General features: G+C 44.7%; 2 protein-coding genes across 2 annotated transcripts in view; both read right to left on the bottom strand.

Annotated features, from left to right (window-relative positions):
- Positions 1 to 2,826, bottom strand: part of insm1a (insulinoma-associated 1a) — a 3,664-nt gene extending 838 nt beyond the window's left edge. Inside the window, exon 1 of the mRNA XM_027000766.2 lies at positions 1 to 2,826. This exon is cut by the window's left edge and continues 838 nt beyond it. Within this exon, the coding sequence (XP_026856567.2) occupies positions 41 to 1,438 (1,398 nt within the window). The 5' untranslated portion in view covers positions 1,439 to 2,826 and the 3' untranslated portion in view covers positions 1 to 40.
- Positions 2,827 to 3,394: 568 nt separating this feature from the next.
- cfap61 (cilia and flagella associated protein 61) lies at positions 3,395 to 22,591 on the bottom strand. Its single transcript, XM_035524529.1, has 26 exons — positions 22,477 to 22,591; positions 22,124 to 22,300; positions 21,875 to 22,025; positions 21,677 to 21,753; positions 21,256 to 21,323; positions 21,016 to 21,133; positions 20,710 to 20,842; positions 19,772 to 19,990; positions 19,586 to 19,672; positions 19,316 to 19,437; positions 18,728 to 18,767; positions 18,249 to 18,388; positions 17,910 to 18,036; positions 17,751 to 17,828; positions 17,405 to 17,611; positions 16,830 to 16,958; positions 14,163 to 14,290; positions 11,498 to 11,590; positions 10,752 to 10,920; positions 9,976 to 10,150; positions 6,888 to 7,180; positions 6,264 to 6,591; positions 5,344 to 5,429; positions 4,982 to 5,187; positions 3,870 to 3,966; positions 3,395 to 3,643 (listed from the first exon to the last, which is right to left on the bottom strand). Exons 2-26 carry the CDS (start codon positions 22,264 to 22,266, stop codon positions 3,440 to 3,442), a joined length of 3,618 nt encoding a protein of 1,205 aa, XP_035380422.1. The 5' UTR covers positions 22,267 to 22,300; positions 22,477 to 22,591; the 3' UTR covers positions 3,395 to 3,439.
- Positions 22,592 to 22,680: the final 89 nt, after the last annotated feature.

Here is a 22,680-nt window from a genome sequence, read left to right on the forward strand (position 1 = left end):
CCACGGTTTTCGTGTTAAAGGCACGCATTTGTACTGTTGCTTAGCAAGCTGGACGTACAGGCATCTGGAGCAAAATAACCTGACGATTCTCCGAGGGATGGCATTTGTTAATATGTCGAGTTAGTCCCGGGGAGCTGTAGAACATTGCAGGACAATATTTGCAAGGGTACACCTGCGATGAATGCTGGAGGCGGACATGTCTCTCTTGGCCGACTCGGCTGGAAAAGTTTTCTCCACAAACAGGGCACAGGTGACAGTCCGAAGCGCTCAGGTTCAAGGGTGCTTGGCTTGGAGTTTGGTCTGTCGAAAGCACCTGCTTCAGCTTCCCGTCGTTCTGGGATGGCGAGTAGGCATCGTGGTTTTCGTGACTTACACTCGCTGAGTGATGAGAGAGAATATGCTTCTTCAGATACGCCTGGCGTTTGAACTTTTTCCCACAGTGCTGGCAGTCGTACAGGCCGTCTTCTGATCCTGACTCAGAGGGTCCAGGGCTGGGTGTGTCCCTGTCGCTCTCGCCTCGCGCATCCTTTAAGTCCTCGGAGTTGGCCTTATCAGGCGCGTGCGTCTTGGTGCTCTCCGAGCTGCTTCCTGATGCTAAGGTGTTTTGCTGCTTCGGTTTGTGCCAGCGCCTATGTGAAGCGAGGTTTGCGGGACAGCTGAAGACCTTATCGCACTCGGGGCACCTGTACTCGACCCTCACGATCCTTGAGCATTTGTGCTGCGCTAGAGCGAACGGGTCGGCATACGCCTCTCTGCACAGTTGACAAATAAACTCGCCTAGAGGTTTGTCACCCGCGCTGGATTGTGGCCTTGGTTTCTGCTCCAGAGGTGCCTCTTTGATCTTTAAACCAAGCACGGGGGAAGTCGTGACCTCATCCTCGAACTGCAGTTTCCTAATTGCTTTCGGTTTTTTAGATGCCGGCTTGCCTTTGCGCTCTGTGTCGGATGATGGTCTTTTGGTTGCATTCCCGGAGGCACTTGACGACACAGTGTTGCTGGTCCCGCTCCGACTACTGTTACTGGTGTCGATTTTTAGGTCCACTGGAGCGAACAAGAGCTGGTCTAAGCTGTTGAGCGCGGCTGGCGTTGGAAAAGATTCCGCTGATATCGGCGAACCGAGATTGAAACGTCTTTCCAAATAAACCCGCTCATGTTCTTTACTGACAGGTCGCGTGGGGCTGTAGAGCGGTTGGCACACTGTCTCTGGATTTCCAAATTGCACCGGTTTTGTATCCTGTCTTAGGCTTTCCCCGCCCGGTTCCCTGTTCGGCGAGGCAGCCGCAGCGCGACTCGGGCTGGATGCGAGAGCTGCGGATGTAAACGCATCGCTTGGATTCGGCATGACAGGATGCGTTCCCAGCTCATCCTCTTCGGTGCGGATCCTATACGAAACAGGTGTTGCTTTCTTATTTCTCTTCACTAAAAATCCTCGAGGCATCTTTGCGCTCACCAAAAGAGAAGGCACTTCAGAAGGATGCGGCTGGCACTGAACTCTTATCAGTGCTTAGAGGATGGCGGACACACCTGGATCTTCGATGGACTGGGCGTTCTGTTCGACCGTGACCGTCCTCCACATGAGATGCTTTTCATCACTAAGGCATAGCAGCACTCTTTTTAAGGAGAAATGATGACATTGTTCTCGCCCCTTGTTGCCTCATCCCCGTCCAATCAGATGGAACTAAGATCCCTATGGATTTAAAAGTGGGAGGGTTGGAAGGCTTGGTTCAGCCGAAATTGTAGGAGGATTTGCAGATTGCTAAGCAGATGTACCTGAGGGTTTATTATATTACGATGCTCTCGGTGCCCCTTCCTAGCCGACAAGGGCACACTGCGGGACGTACCTCTTTTTTCACGGTCTGATGGGTTTCTATAGAGATACGCACGTGCCTAGGCTTTGTGAGTCTCCTACGGGAGCTCTGATCCTCCCAAAAGGAGACGTCCGTCACTGCGAGACCATCAGAATCTAAAATTAAAAAGGGAGTGGGGGTGTCCGTCAACGGAAAATGACAACAAAGAAGCTATCCACTGTGCTATTTGTTCAGTAATTTTACTGGTTAGGTGATATATAGGCAGTGGTACATTTCCTTTTTGTTCCTTTCTTTTCACGATTTCTTGATTTTATTTATTTATTGTTTGTTTATTTATTTATTGAGGTGCAGCCTCTTTAATGCCAAAAAGTATGTTATGAAAGGCCAGTAACTTGCAGGTGATCAGAGATAAATAATCTAAATGTAATCAAATAAAAGGTACAATCAACGAATAAATCACTAAACTTAACGTAGCCCCAAGCCAAGATTGCGACATGTGCTAGATGCGACAGTTGAACCGCGGACATATGAATCAGTCATCTTACGCATACATAATTAATAGAAAGAGGCTCCCCTGTTTTGCATCACAAAAGCTACGCTTGTGCAAGCTGTATCCCGTATGCGACTGAAAAGGAAATTGCATAATAAAATGGGCCTCACAAGCAAACTATCTGAGAGTGAGGTAGACGCGTGCTGTGCGTAATCGCGTTCTGGGACAAAGCGGCCAAATCGTCACCATCGCTCCGTATCACCACCCGGTTCTTCTAAGTTTTATTGACAGCCTCCTTCCACAAAATTCCTCATCGTAACGAGCAATAAGTACTGTTTTGTCAGCGCTGACCAAACCATTCCAATGCATAGGCTAATTACAGTGAGAATATAACCAAACGTTTTTTTTTGTTTTTTTTTTTAATTTACTTTGTCATTTATATATTTGACGAGCGTTTTACAAATTACCAAATCAAGATTCTGTATAATTATTGTAAATATAAAAAGAAAAATAAACAGTCAGTGGCTCAAATAACTTGATGTTGTACTACTATGTTGTACTATTTCCTTTGTTAACAGAAAATACTGTAATCACGTATGTTTTCTGAAAGAAAGAAATTGGCCAGTTACATCAAACGAACCATGTCGGTTCAAATGTGAAAGCCGTTTTCGCATTTTCCTATGTTATCATGCTTGCATCGCGAACGATGCATGCATGATGGATCATATACAGGCGCGTGGGCGCCTGTTTGTTCAGTGACGTGTACTGTATTGCAAGGCTAACGCTGTGAAGATTTGCGCTGAATTACCATACAGCTGGCGCTGTCCCTTTAAAGCACTAAGTGCACAGTCGTCGTGGAGCCATGCTGGGTTTTCTAGCCCTCCCTTGATTAATTCGACTGTAAATAATGTCTCACCAAAAGGCTGAAAAGCCAAGTAGATCATTTAGACTGATCAGCACTCTTAGCCAGTTTTAGCGTCCTTGCATTTCTATAAACTTCCTCTTCATTTATGTTGTGTGCGCTTACAAATCAGACTAAATTCCAACTTGGCCAACTCATTTTTTCACACTTTCTTTTAATGCAGCAAAGCTCAGACAACCAGGCTGTGATAATGAACTTTTTTAAAGACTGCATTAGATACTACAGTAGTCCTGGCTGGGCATACATAGTGAGATGATATCTGTTGTACTTCAGGAACTCCAAAGCACTTCTCTTTAACTTGGCTGGTCCTTCGCTTTGCCCAAAAATGTGTTTCAGGTAGAGGTTTGGCTCCTGTGCAATCTCCCACCTGCTGTCCACGATCATCTCGCTGAGTTTCGCAACGGTGACAGAGTCCCCATCGGCCTAGGGACCAAACACGGCATCAGCATTTAACATTTGGGGCTTTGTTAGTGGAGACAAAACAAACATGAACAATTGCTCCAATCCAGCCAAAACATACTTATGAATTAAACATAGAAACACACATGACAGTATAATTAGAGATGAGTAATTGAAATGGGACTTGGTGTGTTGCTTAGAAATCTGGTTTTTTTTTTGTATATTGTGTTGGACTGTGAACTGTGCCAACCTCAATTTTAGTAGTTTCCATGATCTGGCGCACTTCTTGCTCAAAATCAGCAAAGCGGTCATGATATATAGCCATGCACCAGCTCTCTCTGAAATAGCTGAAGGGAAAAAAAGAGGCATTACACAAAGCTTCTCTCTCTCTCTCTCTCTCTCTCTCTCTCTCTCTCTCTCTCTCTCTCTCTCTCTCTCTCTCTCTCTCTCTCTCTCTCTCTCTCTCTCTCTCTCTCTCTCTCTCTCTCTCGCTCTCACACACACACACACACACAAACACACAAACACACACGCAAACACTAAGCATGTTCATCTAATAGCTGCTGCGCAACAGCATGGTCAATCAATTATCTTAACGGTTCTTGAGGTTCAGCCAGTTTCAGTAATGGCACTGAACGCGGGTTTCATTCAGAGAAAGACAAGAGGCCAGTGAAGAGTCCAGATTTAATAAGTGACGGCGCGGCTGATGACCACCGCAGGCGGCTCGGCCATTGTCCCCCGGAGACGCCGCAAAGCCGATTGGACACCTGCATAAACAGATTAGTGGCCAGGAACAATAGCTCTGGGGTCGCTGGCATTAAAATATTAGAATGGAGGTCACGCCATGACATATAGATCTGCACGCGCAAGAGAAGGAGCAAAAGGCAGGGATCGCCATAGAGACGGAATAACGGGATTTAAGGTGGCTACATCATAAAACAAAACAAACAACAAACAGGTGTACCTTATAGAGCTTTAAAAAAAATTACTACGGAGGGGCAAGTTTCTTAAAAGCGGCACCATCACCAGCAGTGGAGTAATCAATATTCCGTACACTCACTGCAAAAGTGAAGCTGATCTGCACATACTCAATATGTTACTAGCACTGCTTACTTAATACAATATTATGAAAAATTTTTATAGACTCAATTATTAATTATGCATAAACATCTTTAGTAAAGCCCTATAAATGGCATTATGCATAGTATGTACCTCTTCCTTAATCCGTGCTTTATTTAAGACTAGCCTTGGTTTGGATATTTTGAATAGGAGATCGACATTAAAAGTTCTTTAATGCCCAGGATCTCCATCCAGAGAACGACCCCTCAAAACGATGAGGGGTAAATGTTGTGCCTACCCCACCTGTACAGATCAGACAGCAGGCCCTCGTCAAAGCGCTCGTACAGGTGGTTCAGGAGCAGCTGGTGTTTGCCATACAAACAGACATAGTTGGAGACAGGAAGCGGTTCGGGAGACAGGCAGGTGATGGTCTCCACCAGGCCGTGCTGGCTGAACTGCAGGCAGAAGTAGTCACCTGTCTCGACACGTCCTGTCTCTATTTTCCGGCCCTGTGGGACACACAGGAATGGGGGGGGGGGGGTGTAACCTGAGTGCAAGCGTGATCAAATCAGAGATCAGCGTTTGGATGTTAAAGTAGAGCATGCAATGACGTACTGGAAAGATGCAGCACCCTCTCACTTTATACAAACAGAAATGTGACCTACCGCCTTAGCTACAGAGAGAGCTAGGTTTGTGCAGAGAGAGGGTTTTCGGACATGGAGGTAACCATAGCCTCCTGGCAGCCTCCCACCTGTGAAAAAAAGCATAAACATTTTTGTGATTGCAGTGTATTATTTTCTTTTTGTGATTCATTTCAAAGCTGTCCTGAATGGCTTTGCCAAAAGCTACGCAAAGGGACATGTGTCTGTCATGGTGCAGTCCATATTTACTCATAAATGCAAGAAGCAAATTATGCAAGGACATTCAATTAAATGCAATAAATATGTTACAGCACAAAGCTCACCACAGAATCTCACAGCTCTTTAACTACAGATGAAGCATGGGCCTTGTTTCTCTGATAGCAATCTGCTATTTCTGCATGATTTAAGACACACACTCAGAATACCTCTAGGTAACTGGATGTGTGGTTTCAGGAATATGACAGGTTCCTTTGTTAGTAGTCTTCTCCTATTTACTGAGGGACCACACAGCTTAGCTGTCAACATCAATGATAACAGCTCAACTCTCTAAATCGAATTGTTGAACATGTTTCAGACTCATGGAATCCACAATGAAAGAGCACATGAGACAAAGGAAATGTTTGCTTTTAAGACACAGGCACCCAGGCATCAGATTCTACATCACACGTCACATAGAAGCAAACAGACACACCTATTTATTTCAGATTATGAATGTGACTTTCGTTTTCATGTTTCATTGAAGAAAATATGTTTTTAGAAGTCTAGTGAACAGGTACAACGTAAAATGCCTAGTACTGAATTTGGTCCGACACTGGTCATTTGTGTTTTTCTGGACTGGTGTCCTGCTGGACTTGTCCGTTCAGAATCAAGCTTGCAAGGAGCATAACACTATCGTGTATGGCAAGGGAATGCCATAGTGACATGTAAATCAGACTGACTGTAACCTTGGATCTTTGCCTGGCTGTAGAGTGGTATGAGGCGGTCTGCATCGGGCAGAGGGCTGGCGGGCAGCTCCAGGGTGGGGTCAAAAAAAGGCAGCAGCACAGACGCCAGTTCCCGGCCCACCTCCTTGGAGTTGAATGCAGTGTGGGTCCACCGCTCAGCGTGGTAGCGGCGGGAGAACTTGGTCAGGGGCCCGGCCGCACGAATGCTGCTGTCATTTGTGTGGAAGGTGGTGTCAATGACCAGATGGCCGTCAAACACCAGGCAGGCATCGCTGATGGCCTTGAAGGCATCATAGTCTATGCCTTTGTAGGAGAAATTAAAGAAGACCTACACAGGGATATTGTCATATTAGTGGCATTTCAGGAGAAAGCATAGATGCTTTTTTGTGTTGGTTATAACTGGTTTGGATGTTTTGTTTAAATTCCTGTCTTCTAAATTCCTGTCTTCTAAAAAGTTTTAACTGGACGTCACTCAAGAGTGCCTTACGTGAATTACTGTAAAAACCTTTTACATTACATCTTTTAGAATTTACTTGTAGATTTTTGCAGGGATTGCTTATCCTTCAATATCACTTCTCTCTTCCTTCTTTTCTCTGTACAAAAGATTTGTTGATTTTCACTCACCGCACACTCCAGTCTCAAAGGAGAGCCATTGGTAGTAAAGGAGACTGATGTGAGTGGCTCCGGGTGCTGTCCATCATTCAGCTGTGCCAATAAGCAGTTGTGGTGGACGTGGACTTCTTTATCCTCCAGAGCCCTCCTCACAGCCTGTTGCACTACGGGGTCTGAGAAGCAGGACAGGGGTTCCTCTGCAGCCTGGTGAACCAGATGGATCTTGGAGGCTCTCACACCCAAACACAGCAGCGTCTCCACACAGGTGTAGACATCGATGCTGTCACCATATACCACAGCATTACCTGAGGGAGAATAGTGTTGAGGGGGGTCAGTTTCTCTGAATACCAGAGCATGCAGTTTGAGAGCTGAACGAGACTGATGAGAAAATCAGGAATAAGAAGGCTTACATTTACATTTACATTTACAGCATTTAGCAGACAGGGAATATTACTCTATTTATCTTAAATTCAGTGACTTTGAAGCCATGATACTGTAGGTCTGTTTACTTTGTCACAGACATACATAAAGAAAATCATGCAGTAGGATTACCTGATTAATTGATTTTCTTTTTCCCCAAAACACCTGACCATTATAATGCTTTGGGTACAGCTGTGCTTTTGGTAATCACCTCACAATAGGTGTTTCACCAAATGAAAAAAATCACAAAAAAAGCAGTTACTAGTTTCCTAGGGGAAATGAAAGCACTTCATCACTGCCCTTTGCTCGCATATGGCTGACACTATAAGGCAAGGGAGTGTCACTTAGCAACACTCAGTGAGCTCCGTTCAGTGTGACCAGTGCTCCCTTCTGCCCCCTCTCCAACGAACCCTCAAGTGAGTTTGCTATCGGACTTTAAACAGTAACAAAGTGAAAACTCCTTGGGTGACCATGTTAATGGCGAACTAGGGGGGTGGAAGTGATGGGCCCTTTGCATATAGGCTGTTTGATTATGGACCCTGATTTCAGGAACTATGCCTAATTACACCCAACCAGACGCACCTCTTGACCCAGTTTAATGGGGCATATGCCCCAGTAAAATGTTTCCATGGCCCACTATAATCAAGGGGGTAAAAGTCAATACAAAAGTCATAATGCTTTACATATTTACCTGGCTTGTTGAGCAGAACTAAGAAACATTACAAACACTAGTACCATGTGAGTTCACTACAAGTACTACATTTCCAGTAATGACCCAGCAACTTTTCAAACTCGGTTAACGCTTTCAGTCAGAGCCAGTTATCTTCAGTTTTTCTGTTCACTATAAGGAGATAGCAGTAGAAAGTGACCTGTGCTAGTATTTAAAAGCACATCAGTCACACAAAAGACAAGGTAAGGATAATGCATACATTTTAAGGCTAGACATATAACCATTTAACCTATCAAAAACAAATATTAGATCACTAAAGCAAAGGCGCTGTTTATGTTAACAGAAGAGGCCACTGCCAACTAGATAACACAAGCCTGTAAAATTAGAAATATAACCAGTAAACCACTTGCTCATTTTGCAAGCTTGTGTTATTTAGCTAGCATGAACTGATGATGCAAAAAGAAACTCACAATTCACATGTAGTTTTATGTCTTGAAGGAATTACTTCAAATATAAATGTCTAGAGAGACTGCTGCACCCTGGCCAGAGATTCAAAAATGCTTTGCTTTGTGGTAGAAATTTTTGACCTACATGATGAGGGGTTTCTTCTGAGCATACAGGATGTAGATATGGAACATTCTACAGAATAATTATACCCACAGCATAAACACTAGACACTTGTTTTGTTGAATTACAACAATGTACCTTTTTGCCTGAGAGACTTTTTTTTTTAATTTATGGGTCAGAATATATATAATATATGTATAATACATACATAATGTATGTATTATACATATGTATAATGTATATACATACATACTTAATTATTAACTGCGCAGTCTGTTTAGAAGCGTGGCTCATGCTGTAATGGTATAAATCCCAGTAACTCAAGAATCGTTGGTGTTGTCAGAGAGCCAGCTACAGCTGGGCATAGCTTTACAGCACCACAAACTGCAAAGGACTGACCCTGTCCATGGTGCTGAAACAAAGCAGCTGCTAGTTGGCCGGTCAGATATTGAGTACTGCCATTACTTGTGTGCTGATGCTAGTCTAATCTTGAAGACAGAAATGCTTTCACCACTTGGATTTAACTCATCATTAATTTGTGTCTTGTAATGTATATGTATATGTTGTATATGCTTGTGTTTACCACATATTGTAACTAGTAACTAGTTGTAACTAGTTACTTTAACGTGGGCTTCTTGTCCTTGCTGTTTTTTTTTTTACTTGCAGACATTTCTCATATTCCACTACTCTGTGATGAAATTACAAAAAAAAAGAAAAATAATAATTGGCTCAACTCATTCAGAGTCTCCCAGACAGATCGCAGGACAACACAAATGCAAATTTCCATCCTGCCAAATTGATATCCTCTACATTTGGACGGCATAATTTGCATTCACTGATAATTGCGCTACTTCCTGGATTATTAAAGGAGCCTGTAATTAGTAAATATAATAGGCTTAATCAGACATGGATCACTGGCTCTCTGCTCGCTCCCTTTAGAGAGGGAGATTAATTCTAAAGCCCTCCTGATATTAATATCATCCTGTAAATAGATGGAGGAGACCGACCTGTGTCAGACACATGAAAGATTTCACTCTGACTAATTAGCTCCTCATTATTGCTTGGCAGTTGGAGTAGGGTAGGAGTAATGGAGCCTCGAAAATCAGATTAGCTCTGTGTAAAAGTTGCTCATTCAACACTGATGTGGGGTCTGCTTTAATTACTCAAATCCTCACAGCAGCTGCTTAAAATACCCTGCAAAACAGACTTCAGATCAGCGTATAGGATCAACCTTTCCCAGGCCCATTAGAAGCCCTGGCTGAGGACCAAAGAAACTATGCACACTCTGTACTAATGAGTGTATTAATGAGTGTATTAGTACAAATAGTGACTAGTACAGTAAACAGGGCATTAATGTGGACCCAGTGTTTATTTATGCATTTTTCCCCTTTAAGTCCAAAATATTCGCTACCAGCTCAACCATAGAGTTAAAGCTCTGCTTACCCTCCTGCTCTAGAAAGTTCTTCAGCAGCCAGTGGTAGGCCTGAATACAGTCCTGCTGGTCATTCAGAGTGAACAGGTTGTGGGGAATAGGCCCAGTGTACCTGCATCTGGGCTGATCTGGGACTTGACTTGTCGAGGTCAACTTGCTGATGTCTATTCCTGTAGGGCAGACCATCTGACAAAAGGGGATGGAAGTTCACTCAAAGTGCAGTACCAAGTCCGTCTTAAAGCCCTGCTTCCTACATTGTTCATTATTTCAATTAAAGCTGCTGTAAATGACTTTAGCATTCTTGCTAACTTCTTTCAGACTTTGACATTTAAAAAGTGCACTACCTGCCTTCAATCTCGCACTCACCAACTATACCTCTTTCCAATACTGCTCCATCCAAAGTTAAGCACTTTTAGGTGCAACATGTACATGGGACATAATTGACATGCAGGAAGAACTGCCTCCTTGTAGAGACGTTTCACTTCCTGGTTTGTAAATACAGCTGGACCATGCTGACAATGGCTAATTACAAAGTTAGTCACAGTCACTGAGACCTTTCTAGTTTTCTATTTTAGTGATAACTATCAGTATTTAAAGATTAGCAAAAGTGTGCTTGGATAAGCTGCTTGCACCAGCTTTAACACCAGCAGTTCTTCCTGCTTGTCAATTATGTCCTGCATGTCAATTACTTTTAACCTACAGTTTGGTGCTGTCGTTTTACAGGACTCACAAACATGTGGCCCACTACCTCGCCTGATGCTGAGCTGTTGGCTCTTGTGTCTCTCACCTGGTATTGCTGCCCTGTGCATAGGACAAGGTGGTCATATGGGACTACGTGGCCCCCGGTAACTTGGACATGCTTGGCGGCTCTGTCTATGGCTGTCATCTTGCCCGTGACCCCGCTGACCCAGGAGCGGAGAGAGAACTGAGCAAGATCTTGCTCGGTGTAGCCATGGCTAAGGAGGAAGTGACACAGGCACTGTGGTCACTGTGACTCATTCTCACGCTAATTCTGACCCCCTCCCCCCATCATCCTCCACCTGTCACTAAACCATATTAGGCACTCAAAAAGCGAGAAACCTTGAATCCTGATCAACACCCTGATGGGAACATGCTCTAAAGGGTCTCAGCCTTCAAGGCTGAGTAATCAACAATTGGGGTTGGTCAGTGCAAAAGGTGACCCTAAAAAGTCATGGGAGCACATCAATGCCCTAGAGAAAAGCCCTTGAAAGGAAGACCTCTAAGGTTTATACCTCGGAGTACTGAATTTCACCTCCGGCATGACACCTCTAACCTACAGCAGAGTTCTCCAAGGGTTTTTAAATTCCCCAGTGTGAAACAGCCCACCCCCTTTTTGTAACAGTCTTGCTCGAATACTACATCTTCATACCAGGCAAGGTCTTAGTTTCCTGAACAAAGTCTTCAGTTTCTGAAATGAAATAGCAACTAAATAACCAAAGCTAAAGGAAATGTCTCTCCCCTTCGGGGATAATCAAAAGGAGGTGCTTTTCGATGAACTCCACCTCAGCCCACCTCGTAGCCAGAAATCCCATGTCGTGGCTGCTGTGACAGTCTGGCAAGCCATGAGTGGAGATGAGAGTCAGGTTGTTGAATCGCAGATGCGGGCTACAGAGAAAAAGCAGGACCACCGTTATTGTGATAGGAACCTTCGTTTGTAAGGCTACAGGTTATGTTATTTCCAGCTTTAACAATGAGGCTCTCGAGTTCGAAACCCCTTGATAATCTATAGTTCCATGGCCATATCTCAAGACCGGCAGCGTCTTCCAGAGCTCAGGCTTCAAGTTTGTGCACATTCTCAAACAATTCCGAATCACAAAAATGTAAGCAAAGAACTATAACACTATATGTTTTCCCAGAGACAGAAGAATGCCAGAAACTCTACTGAGCCTATCGAAAATACCGCTTTCATACGGATACACTCTAAATGAAGATGTATTTGGAAAGTGGGTTTTGCCCGTTTCCAATAATGAGTGCTTTGTGCATGTGCCCCCTTTTTCCCCAGTATGAAGAATGGAATGCCAGTGAAAGCAGGGAGCCGAGAGGGAGGACAGCGACGATAAGCACACCATTAGAGTGGCAACAAAAGACGGCAGGCTGTGCGGGGTTATTCCGCAGCGCGGTGAAGGGCCAGGCGCAGTCTGCTGCTGACACCCCACTGTTCCCCCTGCCGTACTGGCATACATTAAGGGTTCTTCTTCTCCAGGCATCACAGTAAAAGCCTTTCCTTTGTATTGCCTCTGTCTCTCCCCCCCACTACCGGGTGTAGCCCCCAGCCTCCACCCCCCACCCTGGGGTCTGCGTTAACCCTCAGAAGTGTAAAAAGGTCCCTTGTCATGTAAATGACGTGGATGTGGAGGAAGACATGACGCATACAAGGGCTGTAGTGGGAAGGCTGAGTGAAGGCAGTCCAGGAGCAGTTCTATAGGCCTGGGCATCATCAGCATTGATCTGGGCTGAGACGTGGACAAGCACCCTACTCTGGCTTATGGCTTCATGAGTGACCAGGACAGATAAGACACCAATGCCGTGGTGCTGTTTGATGTGTGTGTCTGTGTGTGTGGGGGGGGGGCAGTGACCATCAGGACGTGTAGTTGTTGCGTCTGGCAATAAACTGGCAGATGCACATCGCAAACCTTGCTAATGGCAGTGCTTTGTAATGAGAACTTTGAAATGTATAAACTAATAGCAGAATGAAGCATGATTTTAGCCAGGTAGGCTGTGGGTTTTTTTAAAACCGTAATGTGGGATGCAAAGCAGCAGCATTGCCGTGTTAACCCTTGGCCACAGGAGTGATGGGTCGAAAGATGAGGAAAGAAGCATCGCGGCTCATCTGTCTGTCACACGCTGTTCAGCACATTAAGACCCACGGCTTCCTCTCCTTATCAGCAGTACACAGGCTCCTATTGTGGCCAAGCTCTGACCACCAGGGGCTCCAAGTGCAAGGGGGTGGGTGGGTGGGGTGGCACCCATGAATCTTTATCTGTCCCCACTGCTACTGCTGGTGACCCCGTCCCAGTGATGGATGGAGAAAAGGGGAGGAGAGGGCCCGTGAGGGTCAGCACACTGGGCTCGAGAGATAAGAGCTCGCTGGCGGAGCACAGCCTGCCCCATCACTCGCCCGGGCTGCCATCAGTTTAGAGGACACTAACTGCCTCATTAGTCACGTCATTAGAGACAGCAAACACGGATGGCGGCAGAGGAGCCTGACAGGGGAACAGTGAGGCGGCTAATTAAAGGGCCAGAGAGCTGCCAACCACAGACAGCTGCATGACCGCTCCGCCTGCAATTGACGCAGGAGTTAACACACATGGCACATACAAACACACACACACACACACACACACACACACACGCACGCTTCCATACATGCACAAACACACACACACACACACACACAAGCTCGTGCACACACACTCAGAGTGTGCTCAGATATGTGGACGCAAACACACACACACTCACATTCTCTCACACACACACACACACACACACATATATGCGTGCGCACACATGCACTCTCACGCACGCCCTCGTGCGCTCACACACACACACACAAACACTGACCCCTGGTTGCCAGGCAGTTATCTTCTATTGGGAAAATGAGGACAGCTGGAAAATGCATCTTTGTTTGTCAAAACATTGGCGATGTGCAAACATGAAACATCTCTCCAACTCAGGTCACTCACATCTGTATTCTGGAATCCTTCAGTAACAAACAAACCTTCTTAAAGAATTTTAATGCTACCATGAAAGGCAAGATTTCATAAAGTTTGAAAGCAACAACCAACCAAAAATTTATTTGAGGTTACATAAATCTCTTTTTTGGAACATGCAATCACAGGCAAGTATGAATACAACTCAGTCCTGGGGCACTAACTGCCTTAGTGAAAATGGCACGCTGAGTTGAATATTAGCATATACACCCCTAAACTCATATATTTCAGCCGATTACTGCTCTCCCAAATCCCAGAAGTCACTCCCACTAATCATAATCATTCCAGAGATTATATGCTATGCTATTTTCCCCTACACACAAAAAAGAAAGAAAAGAAAAACACAGCATCTCGCTGTTGTTATTTCTGATGGAAATCATGAAGACTCTTAAGGGCCCCATTAAATTGTTTCTTGTTTTTTTTCTACTTCTGATTAGAGCAGGATGCCCAGTTAGCCTCATACTTACCAGAAGGCAAGAGCTTCCAGGAAGGCCAACCCGACGTCTGAAGCTCCTACCACCACAATCCGGGCATTGACGGTAATCTTGGGTTCCATGGTGAGCTTCCTGTTGATATGATATAGAGCATAGGGAACCTGGGAAGAAGGCGGGGGGGGGGGGCCAAAGTAAAAGCCATTTGTGGAAAGACGTGCGTGACAACTCATTAAAAGCACTTATGCAGAGTTCCCACTGTGCTGGACCACCTTTCATGCATCCATTTGTCCTTTAACCAGTAAATTCCAGCTAACAGCAATTACTGCATTCCTAAAAGCTATACCTGCACACACATACACACACATACACACACACACACACACACCACTCTAACTGTTCCCCCCATGATAATAGTCTAATGGAATGGACTGGACTATACAGTACATTTCATAAAGCACTTAACCACTGAAAAGTAAGCACCACTCTCTAATAAAAAAATCTTATACATACATACATACATACACATATACACATATATATATATATATATATATATATATATATATATGTATATATATATATATATATATATATATATGTATATATATATATATATGTATATATATATATATATATATATATATATATATATATATATATATATATATATATATATATATATATATATATATATAAACTGCACTGCACCTAAACCTAATGTGACATTGAAATGTCCTAATGTTTTAGAGGTCCATAGAGCACATCGACCCAATCTAATAAAAAGGGAGATGAGTGTTAGGCTTTCCTGATGCTGAATATTGACCGTTTCCTAATGTGCCTGTGTCGTTTCTCCAAGAATAGTGGAGATTTTTAGAGCTGATTTAATGAGAGGACTGAGCCAGTCGTACATGAATCCATTCAAAGCCCACAGTTCCCCAGCACTCCCAATCACTTTCCTCCCTAAGCTCCAGCTCTAATTGGCCCTTCAACATGAATAATTTGATGAATTGCTTCCCCGGTACACCTTGTCTGATTGACCATGGATGGAAAAATAGGGGCGGGGTGGGGGGGTGGGTGTATGGGGTTGTTGGATTTGAAGAACGAGAATGCAGCGTCTGCAATTCATCATCACAACGCAACAGAACATAACTGATTGCACACTCATCAGTATTTGACCCTCTTAGTCCTACGTTAAATCTCATAATCAATGACCTGAGGGTCTGAGGACTCTCGGGAAAGTCTAATTGCAGTGACCCACCAAGTCTAAAGACTGGGAGGGTTCGGCGGGAGTGTCAAGAAAGCTGGCTTTAGTTCACTCCAAAATCAAACCTCACCTCCTAGAAAGTAAATCGTCACTGACGGGTTTATGTTTTAGGTTTCATTCCTAGCTGACGGCCAGCAACAAGTGCTAGAAAGTGGTGCATGTTGATATTTTTAAGGATGTTTTTGGAAAACATCCAGCTACTTATTTTTCAGTGAGCAAGTAGAGTAGCATCCCGCGAGCTTCACAGCACCAGCTCTGCCTGGCCCTGGCGCGTGCGGAGCATGGGTCCTCTGTCCGCAGCTACAGCACAGTAGGGCAGGTGCAGTTGTTCCGCCTCTCACGGCCTTGCGGAGATGACGGAGCTCCGTGAGGCATGACAGCCGGTTGTAACACGATCCGCTATTGACAAAGGCAGCAAACAGGTGTTTTGGACCTGATTAATCCACGGGTGTCAGGACACAGGGGCTTTATCGTCCACGGCCACCTCGTAAGCCACCAGGCACGCTCTTATCTCCGTGGCTGCCTGGACACCATGGTTGCCGTGCTACCAAATGGAGCTTTCTAATGGAGATGGAGTGTGGGAGAGCAGTGGCAGGTTGTTTGTACCTCCTAATGCACTGATCATGGCACATGCACATGCACATGAACACATACACATGTACACGAATGCACACTCCCCCATTCAAATAAATAATTAAATAGATAGATAGATAGATAGATAAATAAATAAATAAATGTGTTTATTTATATATATATATATATATATCTCAATAATTTATTTAACTGTCATTAGACTTTAAGGTAGCTCTGCGGGAGTTCTTTCAGGAGTTTTAGATGGCCCTGATAAGGAGTGGATGGTCGCAAGATGCAGAGCTGCACGTCAATTCTACTCCAGTGCGTCAAGCCGCACGTCCAGGTCAAGTAGCCGCTCAGGCGGGTAAACACGCACAGGTGGGCCAGCTGTTGGCCTGATGCAGGCAGGATAAGAGCACTGTCTTACCTGTTAAGCGCCAGCGGTAAACATTTCTTGCTCCATCTGTCGCTGAGGCCATCTGCTCCCATTTAACCTGCCCTGTCAAATAACCTGAGACGAAACGGCTTCCTCACCACAAGCTGTGGTTGGAATGAAGCCATTTAGCTTTGGTGCTCCTCCTCTGTACATCCAAAAAATGGACTTGTGTGCAGTGAAGAAATTAAGCGCTGCATTATTGATGTGTGTCTTTAATGGTGGAGCAATCGTTAATTTTGTTGTAAGGAGACACTTTTCACTTTCTAAGAATTAGCAGTGCAGCTGTCAAAATTAGCAGAATACCGGCTTGCTTAACAGTGCCCTCTGGTGAGTTCTCCATTTAAAATGGATCTTATCTGTCTTCCTTGTACGCTCTGAGCAGAAAGACCCAGACTGTCCCTACCCAGGCCTGCAGCAATGCGCTGACCTGTTTCTTGGTGACCAGGGCAGATGGTGCGTTGGTGCCCAGCTCTTCTAGCGGGTAGATGATCTGGCGTCGTGGGTACACTGGCACCATGCAATCCAGCACGGGCACCAGGGGGAGGGCACAAGCATTCTGGGAAAAAATCACCAAGGAAGAGCAGAGAGGTCATGAATATAGGATCTAGGGCCAAAGTTATGAAGCAGAATATAAAACGCTTCACTGAGTGAAACAATGCCCCTATAAATCCTGTTCTACTAGTAGGAACTGTTGCACTCTCTTCCCAGTACAACACCATTCCCCTGACCCCAGTCTCTCTCTGGCTCTCTGTTCCTTTCCCATAATTCTATTTACACCTCATCATTCTGCAATCATGTTTGTCTGAGCTAATTAGCAGGAGAGAGAGGGATGAGGCCTCCCGAGCCGGTTACGGCATTGGAGCACCTGCTCTCTGACCACTGAGACAGAGGAAGAGAGAGAGAGAGAGAGAGAGAGAGAGAGAGAGAACGAGAGAGAAAGGAAGGGACTTGGCAGGAGAGCAAACAAGAGCTGTGAGGTGGGACCACCACTGAGAAACCCACATTCTGTGTGTAGTAAGGTGGGTAGACAGGGTAATAGAGACAAGTCTTGTGGGCTAGGCGCAGTGCCTCCTTGAGGAAGTGCTTGGTATAATGCTGGAAGATTGGGTTAAGAGCATAATGACACAGCTGGCCGTGCTCTTCACGCTGGTGATGGCTGAAGTACACAAAGTTCTCGATGTTGTAGTTTGCACGGATATACTCGATGTCCTGGAAGAATAAGTGAATGGGAGACAGGGAGAGAAAGAGAAAGAGAGAAAAAAGAGAGAGAGTGGACAGAAAACAAAAACAGTTAAAGGTCAAAATCATAAACTTTGTACATGGGTTTTTGCACAAGAAATATTCTTACCTCCTCATCTCTAATGATTGTTACACCAACAACCTGTTCTTCTACTTGAGCTACAAATGCCTGAACAGGCGTTCCATCCTGTGGGTGAGAGGAGAACACTTGAGCACAGCTGGCAGGCCATTGGACATGCAGTATGTGAATGGGAGAGCAGAGACTGACCGGGTCTCGACGGGCTTTGAGGAACTGATCCAGATCATCCAGCAGGGCCTCATGCCGGTCACATTTCTGAACCAGCCTCTGAATGGCTGCTGTGTCATCAGACACCGCCAGCCGCACCTCCAGAGTCCTGCAAACAGAACCGGGGCATGGGAGTGCTCAGCCATATGGCCCTATGCATGGCTTCTGTTGTTTAGTGGAACAGTCAAACTGCACCATATATATATATATATATATGCAACAACAAAAGAGACTGCGTGCTTGTGTGCGTGTGTCTGCGTGTGTGCGCTTTTGTGTGTTTGCGTGTGTGTGTGTTTGTTTACTTTGTGTATGCGTGCTTACTTGAGCAGCCCTGAACGGTGAAGGAGGTACAGCTCATGGGACAGGCTGTGGGAGGGGCGGGGCACGGCTCTGTAGAAGGCCTGCAGTAGGGGGAACTCTGGCAGCAGCTGAGGCACGGAAATGACGCAGAAGTCCCGCTCCTGCTCCACCAGCACAAACAAAAGCCTCATAGCACACACACCTACTGCTGCACTGGTGTCACATACCAAGTCTTTTCCGAAGCACACTAAAGTGGTCCTTCCTTTCTTTCCAACTACAGAAGGAAAAGCTGCATAAATATCCATGTAAAAGCATTCGATTTCATTTGTAATACCATCGTTGATATAAAAAAAGTTTAATTGTAAATCTGGTGCTATGAGCAGGATCAGGACTGTGCATGATGATGCCATGTTAGAATTAAATCTCTAAACAATTAGAGTGCATAGGAACATGCTTATCCGTCCTGGCAGGGAAAGGGCTGAACAGACGTGCACACTCACCGGGAAAACTTTAAACACGTAAGGCAGGAAGTCCACTGATCTGTGAGTGGAAAAGGAGGGGGGATGGGGGTAGACATTATGGGTGGAAAGTTTTACCCCTTTGTTGAGAACGGATTCAAAACTAGCCATATTGGAAGCTAACGGTAACGTCTGCAGCCAACCAATCTGCCTACTGGTCTCCGTTCAACTCCTCTTTTCTCGTCTTGCTGTCACTTTAAGCATTCTACTCATTAATTACATGCTCACTCTCTGCAGGGAGGGAATGGATTCCATATTCCACAACAGCTGGGTAGTAAGGCAGCAGAAAGCTCTGCCCAGCAGGAGCCAACTAGCAATCAGTCTGCCTCCTTTCTCTACTGCAGCTCTTAACCGAAAGCCATTGGAGCGCAGCCAGGAGAGGTAAGAGAGAGGGCGCATTCTATATATTCTACTTTGCCAATGAAAATTCAATCTTTTTCAGGGGCTATAGATGTTCTTGGCTGTGAGAATGGTTCTGCTAAACTTCGTCTGCCAGAGTTTGGTGGTGGGCCTGCAAACGGGCACGGCAGATCAGAGCCTAGAGGTTCTGCCCCTCAGCTGAACTCTCACCTCATTTCAAACCTCTTGTCGATGACGAAGAGCTGGATGCAGAAAACATTGGGTGGCTCTTCTGCTCCAGAGCCTGCACTGGTGTCTGTGAGCTCTTTTACACACACTCCACTGGACCCTACCTGATGAGAAAGCGCATAGAAAGGGCACAGTGATTTGAAAAGCATTCTTTGGAGGCTAGAGTAAAGGTCATTTTTTTAAAAAGCAACTGAAAATGATTTTGGAGGTTTTTATTTTTTATTTTTGAAGGACTTATTATTTGCCTCTGACCTCAGGCAGGTCGCAGAGCACTCTTGAGATGCCTGCATTGCCCTCTGACCCCTCTTTAGCTCCATGTGCATCAGTACTCTCCAATACCTGAGAGATCAGAGCTGGTGAAATAAAGCACTCACTGCACAGCAAATAGGCAATACTGATAACAAAGACTCTTAAGGTAACTCCATTCAACAGACTCACCTCTGTGATCTCTGGCTGTGACTGGGAGATGCTTTGATAAATGGGGTCAGGGGGTTCTTGGGGGGCATGAGCGGGCTTTGGCTGGCCTGTACACTGGGGTTGGTCCACTGGGTTTTCCTTTCGCAGTCCTTCAAACGGGCCAAGTTCAAAACACTGGTCGAGCAGCTTCATATCGACATCACCGCTGACACTGATCAAGCCAACGGCATGTCCCTCATTCTGAACAAAAGAACACACGTAGCATAAGCCAGCTGAAAAAGGCAAACAATACCTTCTGCCAGTTTCCCTTTATTAATTTGGCTGTTTTTTGGGTTTACTCTTGAGTGGGCTTTTTTAATCAACACTTTCTGCATTATTAGGTTGGAGGAACACCAGATTCATAACACTGAAAATAATCTGAAAGAAAAAAAATTTGCTTTTAGAGACAATGAAATTTTAAAACATTCAGTGTGAAGACCAAACAAAAAGCTCTGTGATAATTCATGACATTCTCTTTAGTCGCAACACTCCCGGGCAATGTAACACGGTTCACACAGTGAGCAAAGCTGAACCAAAACAAATAAACAAACAAAAAACACACTAAAGTGCTACAGATGTCTGGACACAATATGTTGAGTGTGAGCATGCCCTGGCTAGGCGTTAGTGCTCATCTGCCATATGCTGCTATGAACACATGTCAGCATGAGGAGCAGTGAGGGAGGGGTGAATCTGTCATCACGGCAGTCCTCGGGGACAGCCCCCTGCCACGGTTTCAGTTCAATTTGGCGGAGGAAAAAAGCATCAGTACACCTACCGCTGTGCAATTCAAAAGTACATTAAGCATGTTATGGTGATTTACAGCTGAAACTTCAGATGCTACCCAGTCTGGGCTTCATGTTTGTAAATCCTGCATCAAGCAAGTGAATATTTGTGGTCCGATGCGTGCAGGCACTGCTAACCTCGCAGATGGCCACATGATTGGTCTCGTCCTGAGCCTCGATGAGTTCTGCCAGGAAGTATGGGCCATAGGAGGCTTCCAGAGCCATGCTCTGCTCAGCCAGCACGTTGGTGAGGTCATCGTGGTCTTCGACTCTGAAGGACACCATTATTACATGCCTAATAAATACACCAGGGTAGTAAATGCATCTGTTACAAACTCACGTTCTTCATCAAGAACGTGAGAATGTAACTTATTTGCATTGTGGGTTTTGTCACACAAGCCTGAAAGGTGTGTAAGAGCAAATGGTGAGAGTGAGGTATGAGACCTGGCCCTGCGTATGTGCAGCCTCGGGCAATGGTTGTGCCTGTGGCACACAAATGCGGCACACTGAACCCCATCCTTAACACAAGGCATTGGCTCAAAAATACCCATGAGAGCTGACTCTAGGAGGAAAAATGCAATTGAGTGAAAGCTTTGTCTATCTTAACAACATAAAGTGTACAGTTAAGAAAAGCAACACACTAAATGTCCCGACTGCAGCCAGAGTACTGCTTGGTTTACTTACCAAGGCAACTGCTGTATGGGGTAACCAGGCAAATGTATTCCAGCTCTGTGATAGCATTAAAAACTGTTCTGGTTGCATTGAAGAAGATGGAAAAGATTATAGTTTAGGTCTGTTTTGCGTAAACCCTTCATAAAATGTAACCTCACAATGTGCAATCTAACCTTATCAGATTGTAGAATTCAATGGAAAGACTAGGAATGGAAACAGGAAGACCCAGCAGAGTGGAAATGTAATTCTTGCTGCCTCAAATGAGATTTAAACTCAGACTAACTGGATGACTATAGAGAAGTCTGTCTTATTCCGGTAAATCATTGTCTAAAACATGATAGACTAAACAAATCTCACAATGCTGCAATGCTGTCTACTCTTTTGCACATGAAACATCTCCAGAAATGTAAACTGCATGACATTCTTGTGTTACCTTATAATCTCTTTAGCGCATACAGTCGAAAAGCTGGACTGGGCCACAAAGAGATGCAAGAAAAGGGTGTTTAAAGGCTAAGGAGATAAAGACATGAGCAAAAGAGCAAATATTGAGGAAAACACATCACAGCAGAATCTGTCATTCTTATTAAATTACATAAGGCGTGTCACTGTAAACAGTACTGTCTCCGCCTACTGTGAATTTTGTGCCATTGAAGTAGGTTTGCAGTAACTGCTGCCATGACGTTTGATCCACCAGGTCACCAATGGGATGGTCCAAGAAAACTGCGTGAGCCAGAACTTGATTTTGTTCCGTGCTTAAAGTAACTGCTAAATTGGCTTTCTCTCTGAGAATAAATAAATAAAAGAAAAAAATACATCATTTAAAGTACATGCAGATATAATAATCAACGAATGTATGTATGAATAAAAAAACACCACTCACAAAACGTAGATCACATTCACTCTTCCAAACACAGCAATGGATGATGGACTGATCAGCGTACTGATCTGCTCGGCATCGGAAGACTCTGTGCGTCTAACAATTACAGTTTCAACTTTACCAGTGGAAGAAGTAATGATCCTCATGTTCTCCTAGACTGAAATAAACGTTCACACAAAACTGGGGGAAAAAAACACGCACACAAAAACACGAACGTATGCACACACAAAAATGAACACTATATTCCGCTTTGTTTCACATTCGAATCCCCATATCTAGCGATACTTCAGTCTGAGTTCTGGCTGTTTAGTGAGCTAGCTATTATTAATCAACTAGAATAATCAACTTAAAGATACCTTTAAATGCTGCTGAATGGATATCCCGTGTAGATTAACTAACGCTACCTAATCTAGCTATAACTCAATCATCATTATACTTCGAGTCTAAATTACCCAGACATCAAGTATTGCGGCCAGCATAGAGCGTCTTGTTACCATGGTTATTTAGCGTCATGACGTTTTAAGGGTAAAAGGTTACGTTCAGATATTACGTTCGACGTC

This window comes from Electrophorus electricus, chromosome 3 (assembly GCF_013358815.1).
Source record: "Electrophorus electricus isolate fEleEle1 chromosome 3, fEleEle1.pri, whole genome shotgun sequence".
Classification (NCBI taxonomy): Eukaryota; Metazoa; Chordata; class Actinopteri; order Gymnotiformes; family Gymnotidae; genus Electrophorus; species Electrophorus electricus.